Genomic DNA, 25,398 nt, shown 5'->3' with positions numbered 1-25,398 from the left:
CTACTCAACCAGTCGTAAGTCGAGGCCTATTCAACTGGTGCAGCCCCGTTTGCAGAATGGGACTTTTGGCGGGCTCAGCAGGGCAGAGACAGCCTGGACAATTCCTATTGGCTTTTGAAAGCCAATAGAATTAGACTCTATTCAAGAGAGTCTATTCTATTGGCTTTCAAAAGCCAATAGAATAAAAGGGAGTAGCACAGCTAAGGAAAAGGGGAAAAAAATGGCGGACTGCGTTGTTTGGCGACCCCCGTGAAATGGTCGTTCGACCCCAAATGGGGTCCCGACCCACAGGTTGAGAACCACTGTTTTAGAGATTCCTCTGGATCTGATGACTCTTCATTTTTAGTTCTGGATGGCAGTGCTCTTGCTTAGATAGAACTCATTGCAATTTGGAGTCTTCACAGCTCCTGCTTGAGAAGCAGGAGGTAACTATGGCCAGGAGGGCCTCTGCATCAATCCATATTATATACCAATTGTGTCCATTCCTGAATTGGGAAGCTCTTCATGTCATAGTCACATCCTGATTGAACTATTTGTAATGACACTCTTTCTCTGCTCCTAAAGGGCCCGAGCTACTGATAAAACAGCAGTTAAAATAAAGATAGCATGGAATAATTTGTTCTGGATTTTGATTATGTGAATAAACTCTAGAATTTAAGATTTTGACATGCATATACAGCAGGTGAACTATCACAGAAGAAATTGCACATTCGGGGATGATATCCATTGGTTTTCTTCAGGTGAGTGTTTTTCCTCCCTCTTTCATCAAGCTGAGCCACATTAGAAGAAAAAAATATATGATATATACTAAATGCAATTGCCTTTCCATAAACAGCTAAGCTAAAGCCAGTCGAACCATATTATATGTATGCTTCCATATATGCTACTTCTGTGCTGCACAATTAATTTTTTTCCAGGACAAGTGGCCTTGTTGGCTATTGAACGAGATGCTACAGCTGCATACGCAACCAAATTAATTGACTTAAGGTGATTGTCACATATTTAATAATTTTCTCTTTCATTTCCCCTAAAAATTGCAGTTCGGTGACAACTTTGGAAGAGAGTCTGGGAGGTCACCTTCAAAGCCTTTGAGGAACCACACATGGTCTAAAAATCTCAGATTTTGTTCCTCAGGATAATAGCAGTTTTAGTTCTGTGCATATATTGGAGAGTGGGGTGTGTTGTGGGGGGGGGGAAATAAAGATTTGAATTACATGTCAGGCTGCATTTCTAATATTTTTGTGTATAGTTATGGGATGTAATCTTAGAATGATACCTTTGGTGGCAGCAGAATATAATTGATCCTCTCTTTTTTTTCTTCTTCTTCTTCTTGTGCCATATCCATTATCGGACGTTGGTGATCATGTTGGCGATCCTATTTTTATCAGCAGCCACACGAAAAAGTGCTGCTGTGTTTTGTCCAAACCTGTCCCTTAGATTTTGAAGCCACAATGTTCTTCTTCTGCCTGGACTTCATTTGCCTTCAATCTTTCCCTGAAGGATTAAATGGAGTATGCCGTATTTTTCTGGGTGTCGCATCACATGTCCGAAATATTCTAATTTTTGTTTTTTAATTGTTTTGATGATTTCCCTTGGCTTTCCCAGGCGGCTTATCACCTCCTCATTTCTGATCTTGTCAACCCAGCTTATACATAACAGCCGCCTGTAAATCCACATTTCAAATGCTTCTAGTCTCTTCAGGTGGCCTTCTGTCAGAGACCAACTCTCTACTCCATAGAGCAGGATAGAAAAAATATAGCATCTGACAAGCCCTCTCTTTTTAGTTTTTCTAAATTAAGCAAGCCAACAAAAACAAACCGTCAAATCCTACCTGCCTGCCAGCATATTCTTTTACAGGTATGTGTTACACAATGAAAAATATTGTACTGTTGGAAAATTTTAAGGGTTTTTTTCCCCCTCCCCTGCAACACAGCTATTATATAAAAACTTATTTCACTGAGAATTTGAGCACCGTCATGTACAGGCTCAGATTCCTAACAGCAGAGTGCACTCTACTACAAGAAAAACACACTGACCACAAACTTTTTCTGACTCTTGTATGTTCGAAATGATTTCTTTTAAACTAGGGTCCTGTTATGGAAAATAGCTATACTGAATGCTGGTGTGTGTGTGTGTGTGTGGCCCTGTAAACTACGATTCTTGCTAGAAGGCTTTTTCTGACTGGTGAGCAATTGCGTGCATGGTTAAAACGATGCAGGGGAAGGGACGAGCATCCTTGGAGAGCTCCTGAGTCATGTAGGAGACCCACAATTGCAGCAGAGGACTTTATCTTGCTGGGTGAGGAAGCCCTTTCCCACCAGGGGGCAGGCGCACTTGCTGCACTTGAAGCAATCGCTGTGCCACTGGCGATCTTCAAAGGAGATGAAATTCCCCCCTTCAAGAGCTAAAAGGAGAAAGCAAAAGATGAGATGGTGGGATTTCAGCAGATTTTGTTTACACTCTAATAAGCAGAGTTCTTTCTTCTGAACCCACCGCCCCTCCTGAGTTTAAAAATCTGAGAGAGGCGATTTGTAGCTAAAGGCAAATGACTAATCTAGGGTTTTTGTTTGTTTCTTTTCCTGTTTTGATCTTCTGGCTTGCAAACAGATGAACCAACACTGAATTGCTATTGTGGGAAATAAGAAATATTGTCCCTTCCCCTCTAACAGGATAGGAATGAATAAACATAGAATAGGCTCCATATTAGTGATGTAAAGCTTTAACCTGAATTCTATGCTGTTTCACAATAAGAAATGTGCTATTTGTAATCTGCTGAGCTCTGTGCAATATAAAATGCAAAGTATGTAATTCTATATATATTTGGAATATACGTATTTTACCCGTGGGAAAAGAGGAAGTGAAGGTAGCAGATGTGTAGAAGTTTCAGATGGGAACTGTCATTGCAAAGTAAGAATTATGAGTGGGTGATTGGTAGAAGAAAAACATAAAAATGTTGGGGTAAATCTGGCTCGGGGCCATTGGTCTATAGCTGTTCTGTTGGAATCTGCTATTGCCACTTGGTCCTCATTGCAATGGGTTATTGATGTAAGTAATGCCATGTTATTATGCTATATTCCAAATTATTAGAAAATAAACCTCTGAATCTTAAAAGTAAGAATTATTCTTTGTGTTGCTGTCTTTTGTCTTTTCTATTGGGTTTTTCCACGACGCTATGTTCCCAAATGCATGGTTATTTCATTTTTCTCTTGAGGGACACTGAAAAAGGAAGGAGGGGATTCTGAAAAAGGAATGATTTTTTTAGGCATTTTGCCACAAACTCCCCACATTCACAGGCAAAAGCCTGCTTGCTGTCTCAACACCATTTCCCCCCCCCCATGCACTGACATGATAAATGGCTGAAACTGGTTAACTGAAGCAGGGCCAAGCACAGCCCCTCCCTCTACCCCCCATAAAAACAACATTTTCTTTTTCTTTCTCCAATCCTGCTCTTCCTCCAGCAAGTAATTCACTTGAATTTGCTCATCCCTTTCCACTCCAAATTCCAATTGTTGGCAATTAAACCTACCATGTTGTGGTGTCAGATATAATGAAAAAATTAAAATTATGTTTTCTAGTGCCACCACATATTTCAGACCACTTTCCATCCAGCCTGAATACCATCTAGTCTTATTCATGATGGCAAATTGTGACACTGCTATCTGACCGTACTCTATGTGCTTTCGTGAGGTAAGGAATGCAAATGCCAGCTATGCCGAGAACAAATTTATTTGTCCCAGGACTGTCAAAATTGAAGTCGCTTATAAGTAAGAAGATTGTGAACAGTCACCAGTAATGGGTTCAGTGCAGGCCACACATTTCTTTGCAAAATGTCTTTTGAAGCACTCCAGGCAGTAAGGATGTTCATCTTCGGAAATGAATCGATGTTCTGCAAGTTGCTTCTTACATCCAGTACATAGAAAACATTCCTTATGCCATGGCTGGTCATGGTAAGTCACCCCACCGTTGGTGACCGCCTAGTATACGAGAAAATATCATTACTTTAAATTGATGAATTGACACATGGTTGTACCAAAATTACGTTAAAAAATAATTACTGCTCCTTGATTAAATTTCAAAAAGAGGTAATGAGAATGTTGAGGAAAACCCTACAGGTAGTCTTTGTTCACTGACTTCCTCGTTTGTAGTTATAATAGGATGAAAATGTAACTTTGCCACCATTTCTTCCATTTATGACTTTGCAGTTTTGCAAAACAAAAAAAAGCTGAAGTAAGATCTTATAAGGATAATTGTGGTTTCACTTAGCAACTGCTTTGCTTAACAACTAAGTTGCCGGTTGTTCACAACGGCTAACTGTGGTCGTTGAATGAGGTCTATCTGGATCACAGTGTCTGAGGAACTAAGCATTTTATAATTAATATCTCCTTTTTCCTTCTCATTAGGGCAGTAACTGAGGAAGCAGTGATGCTTCAGCTGATGATAAATCATAGTAGCTTCAACCAGCAGAGGCCACCATAAGAGATGCTAGCAGCAGTTTAACAAGACTGGGGGAGTCTCAAGTTCTCCTTTACTGCTTTAGGGAGATGGATACTTTATCATGAGGAATATCCTATGTCTTTTATAGCAGTGGATTTGGATGCTGAGGCCCATGCTACTCTATCTCATATATAATTATTTGAAAACATCTGGAATACATCTGAAGAGGCATGAGAACCCAACATACAAATCAAGATAATATAAGAATTTGGAACTTTTGCATAAAGCGACAATCTCTTTTAGTTATATAGTTACATACATGGCACAGATGCAACAAAGGCTGGTAATTTAATTCATACCTCTCTCTTCTTAGTGAAAAGTCTTAGGAGGAAGCCTTCATAGACAAAGCAATGATGGGTGGCCCAGCTCAGTAGTTATGGCTATATCTTACTCCTTTTCTGCTTTTCACATAACATTGCCTGCCCCCAAAAGGGAAACGTATGAAAGATGTATCTCCATCTATATTGTCTATCTGCCTGCAGCTACATCTTGTCAAAAAGTTCTTTCTCTTCCCTCAATCATCATCAGATGTTATGAAAGCAAACTTTGAAACTCACTCCAATGATATGCTCTTTCTTGGGGTTGTGCAGGGTTTTTCAGGCAGGCATTCTGTGCTCTTGTCTTCCTGAATTGTTCTGGGGATCTTTGGTATTCTGTGCTTTCTTACATTAAGGAAGGTATGGAATGGCTAAGGCAGAGTAACACCTGAGGAGGCCTGTTGAGTTGTTTCTAAGTACAACTGCCACCTGGGGCTGATGATGAGGTCTGGTTGGAGACTTTTTACCCAACCTGGTGGCTTAAATTTTATATCTGGGAGTCAGGGATTCCCTACTTTTGCCCTAGTGAACATTGCCTTTTGTAGAAGAAAAGAGAGATTTTTATCTCTCACAAAAGTACCATACTGAAACCATTAAAGGAGACATCCCATGAAAATAGCCTTCTCCCATATGTATCTATGGTATGTACTTGAACCTTAAATCTTCTAATGATGCTCTCCTCCAGGTCCCCCTACCAAAGGAGGTCAAGTGGACCTCTAACAAAGGGAAGACCTTTTTTGCTGGTGGCACCACACTCATGGAATTCCCTCCCCAGAAAGACTTAGCTGGCACCCACATTAATATCATTCAGGTACTGGGTGGAGAACTTTCTATTTTCCCGGGCATTTCAATTCATATCATTTTAAGACTTTGAGTGATTGCATTGTTGTCCAGTCTGTATGGCGTTTTCATCCTGTATTTTATTTGATTTTATTGTATGAGATTGTATTCACATTATCTCTTTTAATTTCTTTCACTGTAAATCACCTATTGAAGAACATTTAACAAACAAACATAAATATATATTTTTTAAAATGTGTGTTTCCTGGATGTCCAAACAGAAGGGAGGATATATATCTGACAAATAAATATATTCTCACGGTGTTCATAGAGTTTATCCCCAGTAAAAGTGGCTTTTTAAATGAATGCCTGCAAGGCCACTGTACTGACTCATACCTTCTCTGCTCCCTGCTCTTTATTTTCATTTGCCATACTACCTTTTTGCAGGAGTAGCAATGCTGTGCAAACTGCTTCTCATAACAGGGTACACAGTAATTGTCATCATCCTTGGTGATCAGAGGTTTCGTTCCTAGTGGTTGCCGGCAGTACTGGCAAACAAAGCAAGCTTCATGCCAACAATTGCCTTTAAATTCCATTTTACGAGAACCTGCAGATTGAATTGCAATCTCTAGTTACTTTCCTGACAAACAGCTCTTATTTTTTTTTTCAAAATGCACTGAAACAAAGAAGCAGTACAGGTAGTCCGCGACTTACCACCACAATTGAGCCCAAAATTTATGTTGCTGAAAAATTTGTTAAGTGACCCCCCCATTTTATGACTTTTCCTGCCACATTTGTTAAATTAGTAACACAGTTGTTGGTTGTGAATCTGGCTTTCCCCATTGACTTTGCTTGTCAGAAGGTGCAAAAGGTAATCACATGTCCCTGGGTCACTGCAACCGTCATAAATGTGAGTCAGTTGTCAAGCACCCGAATGTACATCACATGACTTATGGGGATGCTGCAACGGTCAGAGGTGTGAAAAATGGTCATAGGTCACTTTTTCTAGTGCTGTTGTAACTTTGAATGGTCACTAAGTGAACAGTTGTAAGTGAGGACTACCTGTACTGAGATACTCTTTCTTTACCAGTTGCATATAACACCACAACACAAAGGACAAACAATTGTCAATAAATACTTTCTGTCAAGATTTCTTTTGCACTATAAAGATTTTCACAAACTAATCACAGGATGTACAAATAACAGAACAATATGAGTGCCCCTGAAGTTTATGATGCTTGTTTCAACACATTTCTTGTAACTTTCTTTTAAGTTTCTTCAGATGTCAGACTTCCAAATCTGTATCCATCTTTCTCTATCTTCTACCATCTCTCTCTCTCTCATCTATCTACCCTCTCTCTTTCATCTCTGTCTGTCTATATCTATCTGTCTGTCTGTCTATTGATCTATCATTTCTCTCTCATCTATCTATTCTCTCATCTATCTACTGTCACTTATTTATCCTCTCTCTATCATCTCTATCTCTATCATATCTCTCTCTCATCTGTCTACTCTCTCATCTATCTACTCTATCTATCTATCTATCTATCTATCTATCTATCTATCTATCTATCTATCTATCTATCTATCCATCCATAATTATCTCTCATCTATCTACTCTCTCTCTTATCTCTCTCATCTCTCTAGCCATACATCTATAATTATCTCTCATCTATCTACTCTCTCTCATCTCTCTATCCATCCATCCATCCATCATCTATCAATTTATTTATCATCTATCCATACATCCACACATATATATAGTGTGTTTGTACACACACACACACACACACACACACACACACACACACACACACACACACGTATCTGTTCCTTTGAGTCCCTGCAGCTTTCTTGGTAAGATTTGCCATTGCCTGTTTCCTAGGGCTGAGAGAGAGAGAGTGATTGATCTAAGGGCACCTCACTGGCTTTGTGCCTAAGATTGGAGTAGTTTCTGCACAGTCTCCTAGCTTCCAACCTGGTGTCTTATCTATACAGTACCACTCTAGTTTCCAAAGCACCACTATGGTGCTACTTTTTTGCAACCTTCATAATTGCAATTGTGTGGACACATGGTGAAATTAATATTAGGATTTATATGCTGCCAACTTAGACAGAGTCATGGCAGCTAACAACAAATCCATAGTAAAACAAAAATACAGTAACGACAATGGTAGCAATTAAAACTTCCACATTAATGATAATTTGAAGAGTCTACAGGATTGGCCATATTTACACTGTGAACTAGGGCCATGATCCAGTGAATAATGTCATAATAACAGAATAGGTAGTATTTTAAATATATATTTTATCATCAGATAATTGGAACTTTACAGTATCATTGCCTCAAGAAATTGAAAAATCATTGTTTGAAATTGCTATGTGAGGAGACTTTGCAAAGCAAAGGAAGACAATTAGAGAAAGATAATTAGAATAGTTTTCTTATATATGGAATAATTTTAATACAAGCATAGTGAAATCAATGTGTTCCTAATCAGTGAGTGAATTAAGTAACATTTTAGATACCAGCATTGCAAATTGAGTTAGTAGAGAACGATTTCACTTTAGCTCCAGTACTGTATTACGTTTAGGTATCTGTGGCAATACACATTTCCACAAGTTTTTTCTTCATTTTATTCATTTGATGAGAGGAAGAACTGTTATGGATATGCTATGAACTGAGATCTGTCTCTGTGTTTATATATCAGTATTCCTGATCTAAATTGACATAAGCAAAGTTAATAATGTGCTTATCTCTGACATGATGGATGGCTGAAACTGGTTAAGGGAAGCATGGAAGAGATAAAGCAAATAAGAAAATTCAGCCAAAGAGTAATAGATTTTGAGTATCATTACTGATGATGAGTTTGCAAGTGCTGTGCTAAGTGAAACTGTAAGCCTGCACAAGTATCTCAATAAGAAAAGCACAAATAGGAAATACAATTATAAATATCCAAAAGCAGGATTTCATCAAGCTGAAGATCCACTTGCCTCTCTTCTTTTAGTAATCAGAGGTTTCCACTGAAGACTATTTGTGACCAGCAAGTTTATGATAAGGGTTGTTATAGGATGGGATATATATTATAATCACTGGTTCTTATCAGTGGGAATCTATTGTTTGAAATAAAGTCAAAGTGAGCAAAAGAGCCTTTGTTTTATGGACAGAAAGAATGGATCATGACCATTTGGATTAAAGACACACACACACACACAAGATTTCAGCAAGCAGTGTTCAGTCTCCCAGGGTTTTTTTTAGGGAAATGACATCCCAATGGCATTCTAGTATAAGTCACTTCTGTTTGATATACTGTCACTGCTTCAGTGACAGCAATGGGACAACTCAACTCTAAAATGTAGTTAGTATATGAATGTATGTATATATGTACATGTGTGTCTACATACATATACACATATTTACATACAAGCTTATGAATATGAGAGGGTACTGCAAGAAAGAAACAGTAATACCAGTGGAAAAGAAGAGTGGGGAGTATTTATGTGCATGAAGAATAATTTTAATTACAATTCTATTAGAAGGAAAGGTACCACAAAAGTCTATGGTTCTGATGTAGTGGAGACCATATCAACAGTGACACATTTTACAGAAATACCAGCAAGTCATTTCCCATTATACTTACTTGTCCCAAAAGCTTGAAAGACGAAGAATTATTAATAGGTTAGGGGATGGAAAAGAAATAGCTGATTTCTACAGCAGCATATGGTCTGTGCAGGGCACATATATGACAAAGTATTCGCCTAAAAAGGGCCTCCGAAGAAAGAAAACCATTTCACCTTCCCCCATCAGATTTTTTTTCCTTACTAATTTCCATGAACCAATGTCTCAAGGTTCAAGTGTCATCCCACCCTTTTAATTTATTTATCCCCATTAAGGAATATCCACCTCCAGCTCTCTGTTATCTTACCAGGCATAATAGTCCTCTTGCAGTGAAAGCACTTAGATGAATATTCATTAGAATAACAAGTTGTACACAGCAGGCGCTCGTCTTTAGCTGCAAAAGGCTTCTCAACCAGGGAGTGATGGCATTGGGCGCACTTGAAGCATGTTTCGTGCCAATGGCAGCCTTTATAAGCAAGATCCTTGGAGAGAGTGAATTTATGTTAGGCAAAAAAAGCATTGGCTATTCAGATTTCAACTGAACAAAACTGCAGGAGTCAGAAAAAGGGCTGCTACAGACCCTTTACATCCTGGACATAAACTGTTTCAATCAGAAATGTTTGTCATACTATGACAGGTAGGAGCAAGCAGCTCGAGATCCCTTTTAATGTCGCAAGAAGAAATTGAGGATGTTTTAAGAAAGCACCTAAGGGACTCATCGCAGAACTTGCGGATCATCTAATCAGGTAGCTGCAATCCTTTATCTTAGGAAAATATTAAACTGCATCTCTTGTACCCAGAGACATCTGCAGGAGCAGCTGAGGGCGAGTGACAAAATCTGCACTGCAACTTCTTCCCTCAAGATGACGCTATATGGCATTGCACCACAAAACACCCAGACACAAGGACAGTTCCGCCCCCCCCCATAACTTCATTCTGCTAAACAACTAATTCCCACAGCACTGTCAAACTACCTAGAAGGGCTGTATTACTATTATCTTTCTCATCCTTCCTATTATCTATTCCTTATCTTCTTATGACTATAGCTTTGTTGCTCATATCTTACCGTTTATATTGTTTTACTCAGTATCCTAGTATGATTTATGTTGAATGCTTATTTAGTATCCTATGACCATCACTGAGTGTTGTATCTTATGATTTATGAGGTTTTTTATTATTATAATCATAATTTATCACTTGTTGCTTGTATGTACACTAGAGCTTATGCACTGGACACAAATTCCTTGTGTGTCCAATCACACTTGGGCAATAAAGAATTCTATTCTATTCTATTCTATTCTATTCTATTCTATTCTATTCTATTCTATTCTATTCCATGAGCTATTAGACTTCACAACAATTGTTCAACAATGACAAAAAAAGGATAATTTTCCTATCCTTTATTCCTCTTCCTTTTTTCTCTCTCCTTGTGATGTTCTCAAGAAGATTGCACTTTCACCATGGTCTGCAAAGGAACCAATAGCTTACTGTACAGGTAGTCCTCAATGTATGACCAGAATTGAGCCCAAAATTTCTGTTGTTAAGCGAGACATTTGTTAAGTGACTTTTGCCCCATTTTACAACCGTTCTTGCCACATTTGTTAAGTGAATCACTACAGTTGACAAGTTAATAACCTGGTTGTTAAGTGAATCTGGCTTCCCCATTGACTTTGCTGCTCAGAAGGTGACAAATGGTGATCACATGACTCTGGGACACAGCAATGGTCATAAAAATGAGCCAGTTGCCAAGCATCTGGATCACCTGATCATGGGGATGCTGCAAAGGTCATAACTATGAAAAACGCTCAGAAGTCACATTTTTTCATTGCTGTTGTAACTTTGAGTGGTCACTAAATGAACTGTTGTAAGATATGTTGTTGTAAGATATACTGTTGTAAGCCCGTATATCTTTAGGTTTGTTATGATGTTATGTTTTAAATTAGTACTTTCCCTGCAAAGGACTCATGAAGAAAGTATGCCTCTGCACCACAGCTAGAGCAGAACTATAATATCTGCACTCAGCTATTAAGCAGAGTGAGACTTTTGCCTTGAGCGGCAGATAGTTGGTGGCTAAGAGAGCAGGGAAATGGGAGAAAAGCCAGACAACCTCTTGACACCATTTAATCTAATCTTCTGCCCTTATTCTGCTGTTCTTTTGTTGTTACACTGCTGAAATATAGCTGGTCTGGTCAATTTTAATGCATGGAGAGAGATAAGACTTTTGTCCTTGCTTCAGATAGTAAAGTGGCTGAGTTCTTTCTTTCTTTCCTTCTTTCTTTCTTTCTTTCTTTCTTTCTTTCTTTCTTTCTTTCTTTCTTTCTTTCTTTCCTTTCTTTCTTTCTTTCTTTCTTTCTTTTTCCTTCCTTCCTTCCTTCCTTCCTTCCTTCCTTCCTTCCTTCCTTCCTTCCTTCCTTCCTTCCTTCCTTCCTTCCTTCCTTTTTTGAGTGCTAATCTGGAAAACGCACACATTTTGTGTGATTCCACCCTATAGACTCCAGCGGCAGTTGCAAAAGAATAGATATTATCATCTTCAACATCATCTGACAACATTTGTTATGAGGAATGTAATTTTTTTAAAAAAAAAGAAAAAGAGAAGATAGTGGTAGCTATCCATGGTAGTTCTGATTCAATTTGGTCACTAAGTAAATTAAGCAATTGCTTTTAGAAACTGGATCAAGATAGAATATAATTTGTGTTTCAGCTACTTTGCTCCTAATGGACATCAAGTTCCAAAGGTTTTTTCTCCAAAACTTTCTGGAAATTCCAGGAGTTGAACTTTTGTCGTGAAAAATAGAACTCCTCCTCACTTGATGATTTTGCAATTGTGATTCATTGTTATTTATTCAATTTAGACACCACCCTTTTACTTAAAGGGCTATCAAGGCAGCTATTCATTGCTAGCGGCTCTTGCCTATGTGCATATGGGAGACAAGAAATAAAAATGTATGTGTATGTGTGTACAGATGTGCATGCATGTATATTTATTTTGGAGAGACTCAATGGAGTTATTGAAGATACCACCCTTCATTGGTGATAATTGCTAATAATAAACTATGGGAAGCACAAAAAAGGAAGGAAGGAAGGGAGGGAGGGAGGGAGGGAGGGAGGAAGGAAGGAAGGAAGGAAGGAAGGAAGGAAGGAAGGAAGGAAGGAAGGAAGGAAGGAGGAATTGCTGAAGGGTACTTTGAGGAAAGACAAAACCAAAACAACATTCAAAGATATAGTTGTTTATTTAGGACTGCCCTATTCCTGGAACTGAGAGTTATAAGAATATATGCAAAAATTAAATTGTCATTTAGCAAACACAATTTTTTTTTTACCAAAGACATCAGTTTTTCTCCTTTTTTCTTGCTTTTTCTTTCTTAGGTATCATGTTCATGTAGACCAGTGGTTCTCAACCTTTCTAATGCCGTGACCCCATAATACAGTTCCCCATGTTGTGGTGACCCCCAAGTGGGTGTGGCCACCAATAAGAGGGAGTAGGACAGCTAGGGAAAAGGAAAAAAATGGTGGACAGCGTGGTTTGGTGACCCCCGTGAAATGGTCGTTCGACCCCAAATGGGGTCCCGACCCACAGGTTGAGAACCACTGATGTAGACAATGTTATAAACATAAAAATGATGAATATTATTTTATTTTCTAGAGAAACTCCCTTTAAACCTTTGCAGTTAAATGGAGACCATTGGCAATATAGAGGAAAGGAAGTCATTTTTCACTAGCTATTTGTCAGTGGAATTTATTTTAAAGATTTTATTCGATCTTATCAATTGAATGAAACCACACATAGAAAAGAAAATCAATGCCGTTATCACTGTGGAATAAATTGTGAGACTAAAACAAATACTTTTTTTTTAAGGGATACTAAGGGACTAAGATGTTACACTGAAGTTAATACAATTATTTAATATCTTTATAAATCTTCTGCAGTCAGATGATGGATGAAACCAATCCTATAGGATCTGCAGGGAATCTACAAACCATTAAAATTCTCAGTATTTCTCCAGAAACTTAATCTCATACTTGACTTTGTATCTGTACAAAATCTATAGATCTTAATCTATGTTTATGTATACAGTGGAAGTAATCTTTGCTTTGCTTTTATTTGGATTGTATAGTAATGTGTCAGTGGATTATGTATTAATTAATATAAAAACATCTTTAGAGTTAGACAGTTAGAACAATTAATCAGTCGAACAACTTGCCTCCATAAGTTGTGAATGCTCTAACACTGGAGGTTTTTAAGAAGAGATTGGACAGCCATTTGTTTGAAATGGTATAGGGTTTCCTGCCTGTGCAGGGAGTTGGACTAGATGATCTCCAAGGTCCCTGCCAACTCTGTTATTTTGTTATCAGGTCACAATGAGGCCCTATATCTGTGCCAGCAATATTAGATATAAATCTTTAAGTTTTTATAATGGACACTGCTGGACTATCAGCAGCAGTTGGTTCTCAAGAGAGAGGTGTGGACTCCATCTTTCATTATTCTCATTATTGGCCATGCTGTTTGGGGTTCACAAGAGTTCAATCAGGCCAGAGGAGTGATACAATACCTATGAAATAAAAAGGTAAAATTTGCAACTGTCCAAATTTTACTTAATTCTGTATAAGCAGACTTGAGCAGTCAGGGAATATTTTAGGAATATCAAGAAGATGTTCGTAATCTGTACTTTCACAAAAGGATTGCCATAAAGATCCTGCCAATTCAAAAGGTAGTGGTTTCTGTGATGTAGACAATCAGAAAACACATTCACCAGGAGACAACTGATGAAATTGTTACCTGCAGACCCCTGTCCTCTTCCAGGATTGTCCCTATCACTTCTGCCTACTTTAGCTTTCTGTTGCTTTATCGACAGATCGAATGCTGCCAAAGAAAACATCCATCCACGTTTATTGTTTATTTGTATTAACATCTCTGTGTTATTCTGTGGTCCAGAGATACATTTGGATATACAGCTGATACTAAAAGCATGATCCCTAATAATTACCAGGTTGCTAGAAATTTTTGCCTACAAAACCAAAGTGGGTGGTAAACTTGCCAGGTGCTAAGGTACAGTAGATATCCAGGGTCATATTCAGTGGTGGGATTCAGCTGGTTCGCACCACTTTGGCAGAACCAGTAACTAATTTTTTGTTGCCCAGGCCTAGAATGGACTTCCAGAAGCGGCATCCACACAGAGAACCGGTTGTTCACATATTTGAATTCCCACCACTAGTAGCAGATTACCAATCTGTAGGTTATTTCATTTGGAACATCCACATCAGATAGTATAGAAAAAAATTGATTGCATATTATAATGCTAAATTCATTACCCAAATTAAATCAAATGTTTCCAACGTTTTAAATAAGTGACAGCACCCTTCTGCTCCCTGCTGACTGAAAACATGCTGAAAGTGAACCCATGAAGCTGGTAAATTTTAGTTTAGGAAATCTAAGCCGTACCAGTTTCTATAGTTGCATTAACATAAGAGTAGCATTAATAAGAATCTCCAAATTATTATAGTAGAACAGACTCACATTACAAATAATAATTGCATAGCTGAGCCTCTGGGTATTTTTTCCCCCAGTGGGAGTATAGATTGTCATGAAACCAACCAGTGCTTACCTTGGAGTCACATTCAATGGCTTTTCGACATTTTTCACAAAAGTTAGCAAACAGGCTGTCATAGCATTTCACACAGACAGTGTTTTCTTCTTTCATGACATATCGTTTTCCACAAAGTGAATCCTGGCAGTGAAAGCACTTTGATTGATCACTTGCCATTTTTAAGCCTTTTAATGCTCCTGCAAATGGAAAGACAAAGCATATATCGATGAAATAATATGGCTGCAAGTTCACGATTCTTAATTTTGGAAGTTCTGCATCGTCACAATGATTCAATTCCCCCCCCCCAAGTTCTAATACAGACGAAGGAACAATTTTAAATCTTTGTTATTCTCATTGATGATTTTGGCAATCACTATATCTGTCTTCTTCAATCTACCCCAACCCCGCTCCTTTAAAATATAAAAATTAAACAACTTGTCAGAACCAGTTTTTATCATTCAGCAAAGTGTTCTTTATGGATGCTAAATAATCCTCAATAAGACCAACCAAGATCAATAGAAAAGTGATTGGCAGATTGCTATCATGAGAAGAAGCAAGAGTCATCGGCCTCCAATATTTGATATTTTTGAGAAATGCGTTCCCAGAAAGATTCATTATCAGTCTAGTGTAAATCTTCCTTATCCCAGCGCACCCACACATGTATATTTTTGGCCTATTCAAACTGAGAAAAACACATTTAGATAAACATTCAAACTTTACGATACAACAGCATCTTCAGAGGTTATTTTAGTCTTGTTATTTGCCCATTGGACCAGAAGGACTTTGCTAAAATTAGGGCACGGGTTCCTGAGAATGAAGAAATAAACAGAATCCAAAACAATTCCCAGTGACGCTGATCACAAGCCATCTGTTGGATTCATTGAATTCTCTCTATCATAATATCACTGTGCAACTCCCACCCATAGCACAGGATTTATTATGGGTTTAAAGAAGAAATAGCTGGAAAAAAACAAAAAACAAAACAAGAAAACCCTTTTGCATCTTTAGCACAGGTGTGTAAACTTGTTCAAAGAGGTGTGCTTTGGAATATGTCTTAGAAGAAATCAACCAAAAGAAAAGTTTTGTTCCTTCTTTGCAGACTTCTACTGACACTTCTTAATTTGTATATTTTTCTCCATGCATTAAATCACTGGTCACATTCTACTGCTGGCTGGATAGTGTCTGAACTGACTTATTTTGCAGGGGTACTTTATTTCAGTTTTAATAATTCTACCCAGCAATTTTTAACATAGCATATGACAGTATATGTTTTAACTGCTATTTATTTAATTTCTACGTTCCCTGTTAAGTCCAATTCTTTTTTCCTTTCTCTCTCTCTCTCTCTCTCTCTCTCTCTCTCTCTCTCTCTCTCTCTCTCTCTCTCTCTCTCTCTCTCTCTCTCTGTGTGTGTGTGTGTGTGTGTCTCAAAGGAGAGAGTGAAGCATGCAAGGAACCCTCACATGCATTTTAAGTTAAAATGTAATGATTCCTTATTGAGAAGGAGAAGAGACTAAATCCAGTTTCCTATTCCTGAATAGGTAATTCCACGTTTTTTGCAAAGAAAAGAAAAACCTTCATGCATATACTGTATAGGTAGTCCTTGACTTACGGCAATTGAGACTGGAATGTTTTAGCAACTAAGCAAGGTGGTTGTTCCATAATTATCATGTTCATTAAATGAATCCAGCTTCCCCCATTGATTGTTTGTTAATTTGTTATCCTCTAGGAAGGTAACAAATGATCATGTGACCTTGGAATGCTGCAACCATCATAAATGCATGTTAGTTGCCAAGTGCCCAAATTTTGATCATGTGACCATACAGTCACTGCGGCAGTTGTAAGTGCAAGGATCAGTCAGAAATCACTTTTTTCAGTGCCATCAGAATGGGAGAAATCTTGGAGGTCATCTAGTCCAGCCCCCAGCTCAATTAGGAGACCCTATACTATTTCAGACAAATGGCTGTCCAATCTCTTCTTAAAAATCTCCAGTGTTGAAACACCCATAACGTCTGGAGGCAATTATTCTAAATGATCTTTTTTGGTGTGCCCCATATCAACTTGTAAAAGAGGGGTACTTCTTGCATGATGTTTACCATCTGCTTAAAAAAAATGGATTTCATCCATATTAAAACTGCTTTGAATTTGGTTCTTCCTGCCTACAGATCTGTGCCAAACTGGATTGGGAATGGTATTTAAATAACAGATATTATTCTGTAAATATATAAGCATATCCATAAGAGTTATTACTATTGCAGATTTCTCTGGTAAAAAATGAACTAGTGATGAAGAACTGAGTTTTTATATCTATTCCTGGAGGATTTGTGGTATGACAGCGTGGGGGAGTGGAAGAATATGACAAGGATGGAATGCTATCTCAGGCCAAAAATAGCAATAGCTTTATTTGGCATAAGCAGTGGAAAATTTCTTACCCAGCGCATTCAAAATCATTGCATTTAAGTTCTTTCCTGCATCTCCAACTGTGTCACAGCTCACCACTCTCCAAAACAACACGCAACACAATCCATTAAAGCAAGCCACAGCGTAAACATTTGTGAAAGCCCATACTTTCACAAATATTGTTCACTTGTTTTAGATCAAATACTCTTAAAATATCCTAAATTTTAAAAAAATAGTCTGCTCCAACACAGCACTCTTTATAGTTATGAATTAAGAGTGCATAGCTGGAATCATTTAGCACACATTTCTTGCCAGTTAATCATTTAAACAGTATCAACTTTATCCTCTATACATTTAAAGCATGCAGAGAGAGTGACAGGATAATAAACCACGCAGAAACACCCAGATTAGACGAATAGGGTTCACATATCATTTTAAGTCATAATGTGTTAGTTTTGGCTCAGAATATTAGGTGAACCCACCCACTGAGGTTGATAAGTCAGTCATGATTTATGTCTCAGCATATTGTGTGAACCTGACAAATCAGGTCCTAGTGGACATGTGACTATATTAACAATAAAAAGTAGGGATCCTAACTAGACAAAGGAAGATCATACTTCATATATGACATATGACAGCATTTGGCTAAAAAAAGTCTTTCATTTGATTCCTGTTCTTTCTGATGAATTTTGTAAATGAAAGAGCAAAGGAGCAAGGCATGTTCTTTCAGTCTCACCCCTTCCATCTGCTGTCTGAGACTTAAAAGCACTGATTTATCATAACTGATAAGGATTGCAGTTAGATAACCCTATGATATAGTTTGAACACCTAAAAGCTGTACAGATGCTAACTATGAAGTGTTTTCTGTTTTATATTAACTGATAGAGCCAGGGGTTCCATTGAAGGTGAATAAATCAAAGTTCTTTCTCCAAATTTAATTTTGATTTTGAAGTAAATAACCTCTCTTTTTGTTGCATCTTTATCAGATCCACAAAATTAATAAGAGTGATTAAAGACTCCTGAGCTTAAAGGCGCTGAGCTTGTCAGTTGGAAAGCTGACAGCCTGGGTTTGTGACCTGAGTAGCACACGATGGGATGAGCTCCTGTTCTTGCTCCAGCTTCTGCTTCTCTAGCAGTTTGAAAACATGCAAATGCAAGTAGATAAATAGGTACCATTTTGGTGGGAAGATAACAGCATTTCGTGCACCTTGGCATTTAGTCATGCTGGCTACACGAGCATGGAAATGTCTTGGACAAAACTGGCTCCTTCTGCTAGAAAATGGAGATGAACACCCCCCACCCCCACCCCCATCCCCGCTAGTGTCAGACATGACTGGATAGGGGAAACCTTTGTCTTTACCTTTCTCCACTAGGAATCATGAGCTGAATGACAACTAGTTAGATGTGTTTATCCTGAATCGTTGGCTTTGTTATAACTAACATAATCTCATAAACATATTTTGTTTTTTTTACAGATGTGGATAGGAATATATTCTTCCTTTGAACTTTATTATATTTTTTCCCAGTCTTAACATTTTGTCAAACTCCTTACTGAAATTGGAAAAGACAAGTTAGCATCGGGGTCCTGTCTTCTGCCATTTCTTCAAATTATATCCTTGTCAGCATCAATAGAAAAGAGACCTCTTTGATATGTTTTGATCCTGACTTGTATTAGAAGCTGCAGATGTCAAGTAAAACCACAAGGCAGAAATGTCTAGAAAGTGAAAAAGGGTGGTTGACTTAACCCAGGTTTGTTCATGGGCCTAAAACAGCCCATCAGAGTGATTAACTCCTGTTTCTTTTGTCCTCACAAGATAAATATGGGTTTGTGCTACTTTGCTGAAGAGGAATCTTTTCTGCTCCTTTAATCCTAATCTTTAGAGGAATATGCTGACTTTAATTTCACTAAAAGTTAGATTTTGTGTTTGGATACATCAGATAAAAAGATAGAGAACTGTTGCTGCTGACATTGCTGGACTAAAAGATTAAGTCCTATTCTTCTTGGTTCCTCAGTGCGCAGATTTATTAACTGCGTGACTGCATTCATGTAGAACCAGGGTTCCCATATTAAGCCTACATCAGAGTACAGGTCATCCATGACTTACAGCCATTCATTTAGCGACCATTCAAAGTTACAATGACAGTGAAGAATATGACTTATGATTGGTTCTTGTAACTGTGACTGTTGCAGCATCCCCACAATCATGTGATCAAAATTTTAACACTTGGCAACCAGCAAGTATTTATGATGACTGCAGCAAACAAAGGTCATGTGATCACCAAGCAAAGTCAATGGGAGGGAGGTGGATTTGCTTAATGGCTGCATGATTCACTTAAGAAGGTTGTAAAATCGGACATGACTCACTTTGCTTAGCAACAAAAATTGTGGTCCCAACTGTGGTTGGAAATGGAGGGTTACCTGTAATATTTCTCACACTTTTTGGTTTCTTCTGTAAAAAGTGACATTTTAACATTATATTTACTCAAATGACCTGGATGACTGAGAAACTCCGTAGACATTATGTTTACTATGAAATGGTATACAATATAAATGTGGCCACAAGTATCTTCTTGGTGCCCACCACACTTCCTACCACAACTGATTAAATTAAATTAAAGGGCAGATACAAAATGTAGTCTCAAATGTCAGTTTTACTCAAAGCACTCTGAGCTCCACACAAAACTACTTGGACTATATAAATGGCTGATGACCCAATGTAGAACATGCCTATTTGTCAGAGAGACCAAAAAGTGTCAGGAAGGCCATTCCATAGAGCTAAAAAGATAATTGTATGCTGGTCAATGAGGATACATTCAAAATATGTAATTAAATGATTTTTTTTTTCCGGTCACAGAAAAAAAACTTTGAGAAAGTCATTGCTGACTTTCCACCTTTTCATTCACACTGTTTATCATGAATGCTTGCAATGTTTTCTTTCACTTCTACAGATTAGACCCTCATAAAGTGACTTGCATGGACATAGAATGAAATGAAATAGCAGGAGTTAACAATATGATGTGATGGGGAAAAAAAACCCTAATGCAGGATACAGAACTATAAACCACAACAATTGAAAGTTTTTTTATGATATCTTAACAAAACTGGATCTTTGTGCTCCTCGCCACACTGACCAAGAGCCTGGAATAAGGTTTTACAAAAGGTTATAAAGAAAAAAAAAGTTATGTCTCATGAATAACTGATTACATTCGTATATGGCAAGAAAAGCTCCTAATTTTATGTCAACAGAGAAATTATCAACCAGATTCAAACCTCGAAGCTGGTGCTGCATTCTTGCTTTCACTCCAATCTATATTTATTCAATATTGCAAATATTATAAAATGACTCCTTTTTACACTATTCTGTGCCTGGCATTTTTACATATTCTAGTTCCTGCTCCCTTCTTCAGTATCCTATGAAATTGAACTACAAGACCAAAGAGTACTTTTTTTAAAAAAATCATCCTTGGTTTTAGCTTGTTGTGTCTACATGGTTACATTTCTATTGTTAGCACAGAAATGTGATTTTAAACAGAAAAAATCAATGCTTAACTAAGAAAACTAAGTTATAAGCCTTTGTAGATATTTTTTCAGCTTTCACATACCACAATGATTTATAGACAAATTCATTCTATCCATATTGAGAAAAATATTTTAAAAATGTCAAGGGTATGTAATATTGAGAATAAAATAAAATAAACAAATGACATGTCAGAATTTTTCCCCCTCATAGTAATATATTAAGATCTAGGTTTACGTATCCTAATTTTATCCCTCTTTTGGGTGTGGGGTAGATGGGTAAAAACACCAATCCACCTGACTCTTAGTGGAAAATTCCATTTAGGCATGAAGATTGTTGATTCAATACTTTTAAAATATTTATGATAACCTTTATTTGATCTTGCATCCTTTTAAAATTCTTTAAGTGATGTCAGATTACCCAGGATTTTTTTTTAAATAGTACCACATTAATCTCTTTCAGCTAACATGACACTCTCCTGGATATAGGGTTGGTTTTGTACGCAAAAATTTGCTTCAGATTTTTTTTCCAGACTAATTCAACCAAATATAGCATGATCCGTACCTAAAATGGAAGACTTGGGTTCTTCCAATTTTTTATTTATATATATATTTAAAAATATTTGATTTCCAGTTTTATTAATCACGATACTGCCTTTGGTTATCATTTATTTATCTTTCTTTTTTTACATAAAAAAAATACGGTAAGGAGTGCTGGGAATATGCAGTAGACTTAGAAGTCCTGAATTTCAAATAGAGGGATTACATCCTATAAATGCCACCTCTGGTAATTCTTTGGAGAATTTTCAAATTAATAAAGTAAAAGGAAATAAATTAAAAGTTTTTTTTTTTAAAAAAATGGTGCAGGGCACTCACGAAGTTCCATACTAAAAAGCAGAGACATCACCCTGCCAACAAAAGTGCGTATAGTCCAGGCCATGGTTTTCCCAGTTGCAATGTATAGCTGTGAAAGTTGGACCATAAGAAAGGCTGAGCGCCAAAGAATTGAGGCCTTTGAACTATGGTGCTGGAGAAGACTCCTGCAAGTCCCTTGGACTGCAAGGCGTTCAAACTGGTCAGTCCTAGAAGAGATCAACCTCGAATGCTCTTTAGAAGGCCAGATCCTGAAGTTGAAACTCAAATACTTTGGCCACCTAATGAGAAGGAAGGACTCAGTGGAGAAGGGCTTAATGCTGGGAAAGATTGAGGGCAATAGAAGAAGGGGACGACAGAGAATGAGATGGCTGGATGGAGTCACTGAAGCAGTAGGTATGAACTTAAATGGACTCCAGAAGATGGTAGAGGACAGGAAGACCTGGAGGAGCATTGTCCATGGGGTCGCGATGGGTTGGACACGACTTTGCAATTAACAACAACAACAACAACAAAGTGTGCTTCTGAGAGTTGAATTACTTCTTGGGAATCCATTTTCAACCTTTCTTGCCATAATTGTCAAGCGAATCACTCACAGTGAATTTGGCTTCCATATTGACTTTACTTGTCAGACATTTGCAAAATGTGATCACATGACCCTAGGACAGGGGTAGGCAACCTTGCCTCTTTTATGACTTGAGACTTCAACTCCTAGAATTCCTGAGCCAGCATGGCTGGCTCAGGAATTCTGGGAGTTAAAGTCCACGAGTCATAAAAGAGCCAAGGTTGCCTACCCCTGCCCTAGGACACTGCAACCGTCATAAATATGAGACAATTGCCAAGCGTCTGAATTTTGATCATGTGCCCTTGGGGATGCTGCATCAGTCATTAAGTGTGAAAAAGGTCATGTCACTTTTTTCAGTGCCATTGTGACTTCAAACGGTCACTAAACAAATTGTTGTGAGTCAGGGACTGGCTGTACTGTTGATTCTACTATTTGTAATGAAGCAGCCTCTTACATTTTGGAACTTCACTGCTTCCTTGAACTTGTGGGGAAAAGAATGCCATATTTTGATTCTAATTAGAAAAACAAATGAGGCAATTTCAGCACAGCAGTATAATAATAATAATACTAAAGTTGGAAGGAACCTTGGAGGTCATCTAGTCCAACCCCCTGCTCAGGCAGGAAACCCTATACCATTTCGGACAAATGGCTGTCCAGTCAAATGTACAGTGTGGATGCAACCAGAAATATTGCACAGTAGAAAACAGAAAGCACCTGTTGATGTCTAGGTAGCATTTTGTAATTATAGCTGGTTCTTTTTATTGAGGCATTTTTAAATTTTAACTATTAGCCTATTTCTAATATGTGCAGTTTCTGAAGGCTAAACATGGATTCTTTCTATTTTTAAAAAAGCTTGAAACTATCACAAATGGTTGACCTGATTATTGGCCATAACATAATTATTTTAAATGACTTAAGTAATCTGGCCCATAGGCAAATGAAGACAACTACTTTGCTGAAGCCAAGGAGCTCTGCATTCCATGATATAGATATTACAAAAAATAAAAAGCATGAAGTTTAAGGCATTATTTCAAGCTTAGGGAATAGATAAATAGAAGTTGCTATGTCCGGAAAAAAGGCCTTGCAACAAAGTGCAAAAAGCGATTTGACTAATTCACAACATAGATCCCTATTTTTGGTTCCATTTGTTGCAGGATGCAGAAGCAGATTCCTGAATTGGGAATTGGTGTGATTCATTGTGGTTAACCCTTAACAATTGGAATTACATGTGAGAAACGCAAGCTTGCACCTCTGCTCCTTCCCAAAGCAACATATTGAAGAGCAAATCATGAGATCTTCTCATGGTATGATTATGATCCATCAGTAAGTGAAGTTAGATTGATGGATTTGTTTATTTGGTAAAAGTATATATCCACCCATTGCATAGATCCTACTTTGATTGGATTCCAGTGAATGGATCTGTACTGTGTCTTCTCTGAACATGTGAAATTCCCAGGCACAAAAGATACATATGGTCCAATTTAAGAGTTCATCTTTGAAGATACTTTATTCAACTAATGTTTTGTTTGCTTAATCAGAAACTTTTAGACGAAGGTAGTGATGATCAGTTCTTCTAAGAAAGCTTTATATTTCTTACTGTAGGAGCAATGTGCTCTGTAAAATACATTCATCTACTTCAGTGGCTCCCAACCTTTTCTATACCCTGCACCCCTAGAACGCTTCTGATATACTCTCGCACCCCTTACAAAAGTTCAAAATAACGGCAACAAATTATGAATATACACTATAATTTTGAAAACCCAAGTTTTCGCACCCCCTGAAATATCGTCGAGCACCCCTGGTTGGGAACCCCTGATCTACTTATTCTTTTTTCCTCATAAATAAATATTACATCTCTCTTGTACCTGCCTAAGCATTGCTTACCCCTTTATAGCCCTTACTCTACTTTATCTTTGCATCTATGCTGTTTACACCACCAGACTGTAAGAATTATCTTATTTAGCAATGTATCACACAAGGGTGGTAGATTCCTTTTGGTAGCAGTAGATAATTTTGTAGGGATTTACTTATTTATTTAATGTATCAAGGAACTTATAAGCTTGTTAAAAATGTTGTATTTGTAAGTACAGAATACTGTTTTTATTGTAAGATCTGGTCAAATTATATCATAAAGATATTTTACTTATTTCTAAATAAGCACATACGTAATAGGGATGTGTGTGTGTGTGTGTGTGTGTATATATGACTTTATCTGCAGATTAACCCAAGTTTTAACACACTAACAGCATACAGTTTGCAGCATTATTCCTTATTCAATTTTCCAGAAATGTTCCCCATTCCATAGTTTTTCTCAGAATAAAACTTCTGAAGCATCTAATATTAATTAGTCCTTCCAGTGCAAAAAGTGTACTTTTTTGATATATTTTTCCACTATCCATATAGTGAATATTAATTGACACATTTTGTCAATAGGATTATTGACAAGAAAGGGAACAAAAGTTATACATCGTATTTCATAAGGGCAACTGTGGGAGAAGATGCTTAGCATAGTTGATTAATTGATTAATATTTTGAAATAATGACAGGCAAATAATAGATTAGAAAAGAAAAAAAACACCTTGTCACAATACTCACCTTATTTTAACAGTTGCTTCTTGTCATCTTTGGATCCAGAACAAAAAACCTTGAAGAAACAAGCACCAACTGCCAGCCCTGTTTTCCTTCTGCAAAATTCTTTTGGTTTTGGGAAAAGCAGCCAAGAAGGTCACTGTTTCCTTTACATCTCACACAGCTGACTCCCTTCCGATTTGTCATTACACCACAGCTTGCAGATTGGAGTGCAAATGCATGTAGGAGGGTCTTAAATAGGCTTATACTTCAGAAGGAGGGAGGAGACATTTCCAAGAAACCACAACTAGCAAAATAACTTGTCCTGGATTTTCCACCCAAAAGAACTGATCACGTAGAAACAGTTGTTTACAAAATCGCAGTTGTCCGGCTCACATATAATACTGAATTAAGCTAAAAACCAAACCAACTACGTGGTGGCTGAGTAAAATGGAGGAACCCAGCCACCGACTCATAAGGTGCCACATTTTATGGGTCCATCCAAATTGGGCCATGTTTACATAAGTTCTAGCAGTTCTAATAGAAACTGGGTGGCCATGAGCTTGGCTTTTCAGAATACCGTCCTCCTATGGTAGCATTTTAATCAAGGTCATCGAGGTGCCATCTCTGTCCGTGGTGGGCCCAACAGCTCAGTTTACCTCTCATTTCAAGGAAGGCGTTTGAAA

General features: G+C 37.6%; 1 protein-coding gene across 1 annotated transcript; it reads right to left on the bottom strand.

Moving 5' to 3' along the window:
• Positions 1–1,652: 1,652 nt before the first annotated feature.
• Positions 1,653–24,967, bottom strand: FHL5 (four and a half LIM domains 5). The gene is made up of 6 exons (XM_039356082.1): positions 24,740–24,967; positions 14,811–14,989; positions 9,515–9,689; positions 6,029–6,198; positions 3,788–3,974; positions 1,653–2,404 (listed from the first exon to the last, which is right to left on the bottom strand). Exons 2-6 carry the CDS (start codon positions 14,967–14,969, stop codon positions 2,253–2,255), a joined length of 843 nt encoding a protein of 280 aa, XP_039212016.1. The 5' UTR covers positions 14,970–14,989; positions 24,740–24,967; the 3' UTR covers positions 1,653–2,252.
• Between the last annotated feature and the right edge of the window lie 431 nt (positions 24,968–25,398).

This window comes from Crotalus tigris, unplaced genomic scaffold (assembly GCF_016545835.1).
Source record: "Crotalus tigris isolate CLP2741 ecotype Arizona unplaced genomic scaffold, ASM1654583v1 scf7180000018784.18638703518:1950463, whole genome shotgun sequence".
Classification (NCBI taxonomy): domain Eukaryota; kingdom Metazoa; phylum Chordata; class Lepidosauria; order Squamata; family Viperidae; genus Crotalus; species Crotalus tigris.
This window is presented reverse-complemented; position numbering and strand designations above follow the sequence as displayed.

Coding starts and splice junctions, on each gene's coding strand:
- FHL5 (XM_039356082.1), bottom strand. CDS start 14,969: ATGGCAAGTGATCAATCAAAGTGCTTTCACTGCCAGGATTCACTTTGT. Junction 9,690..14,810: donor CCATTGAATGTGACTCCAAG/GTAAGCACTGGT, acceptor ACTCTCTCCAAG/GATCTTGCTTATAAAGGCTG. Junction 6,199..9,514: donor CAAGAGGACTATTATGCCTG/GTAAGATAACAG, acceptor TTCAATCTGCAG/GTTCTCGTAAAATGGAATTT.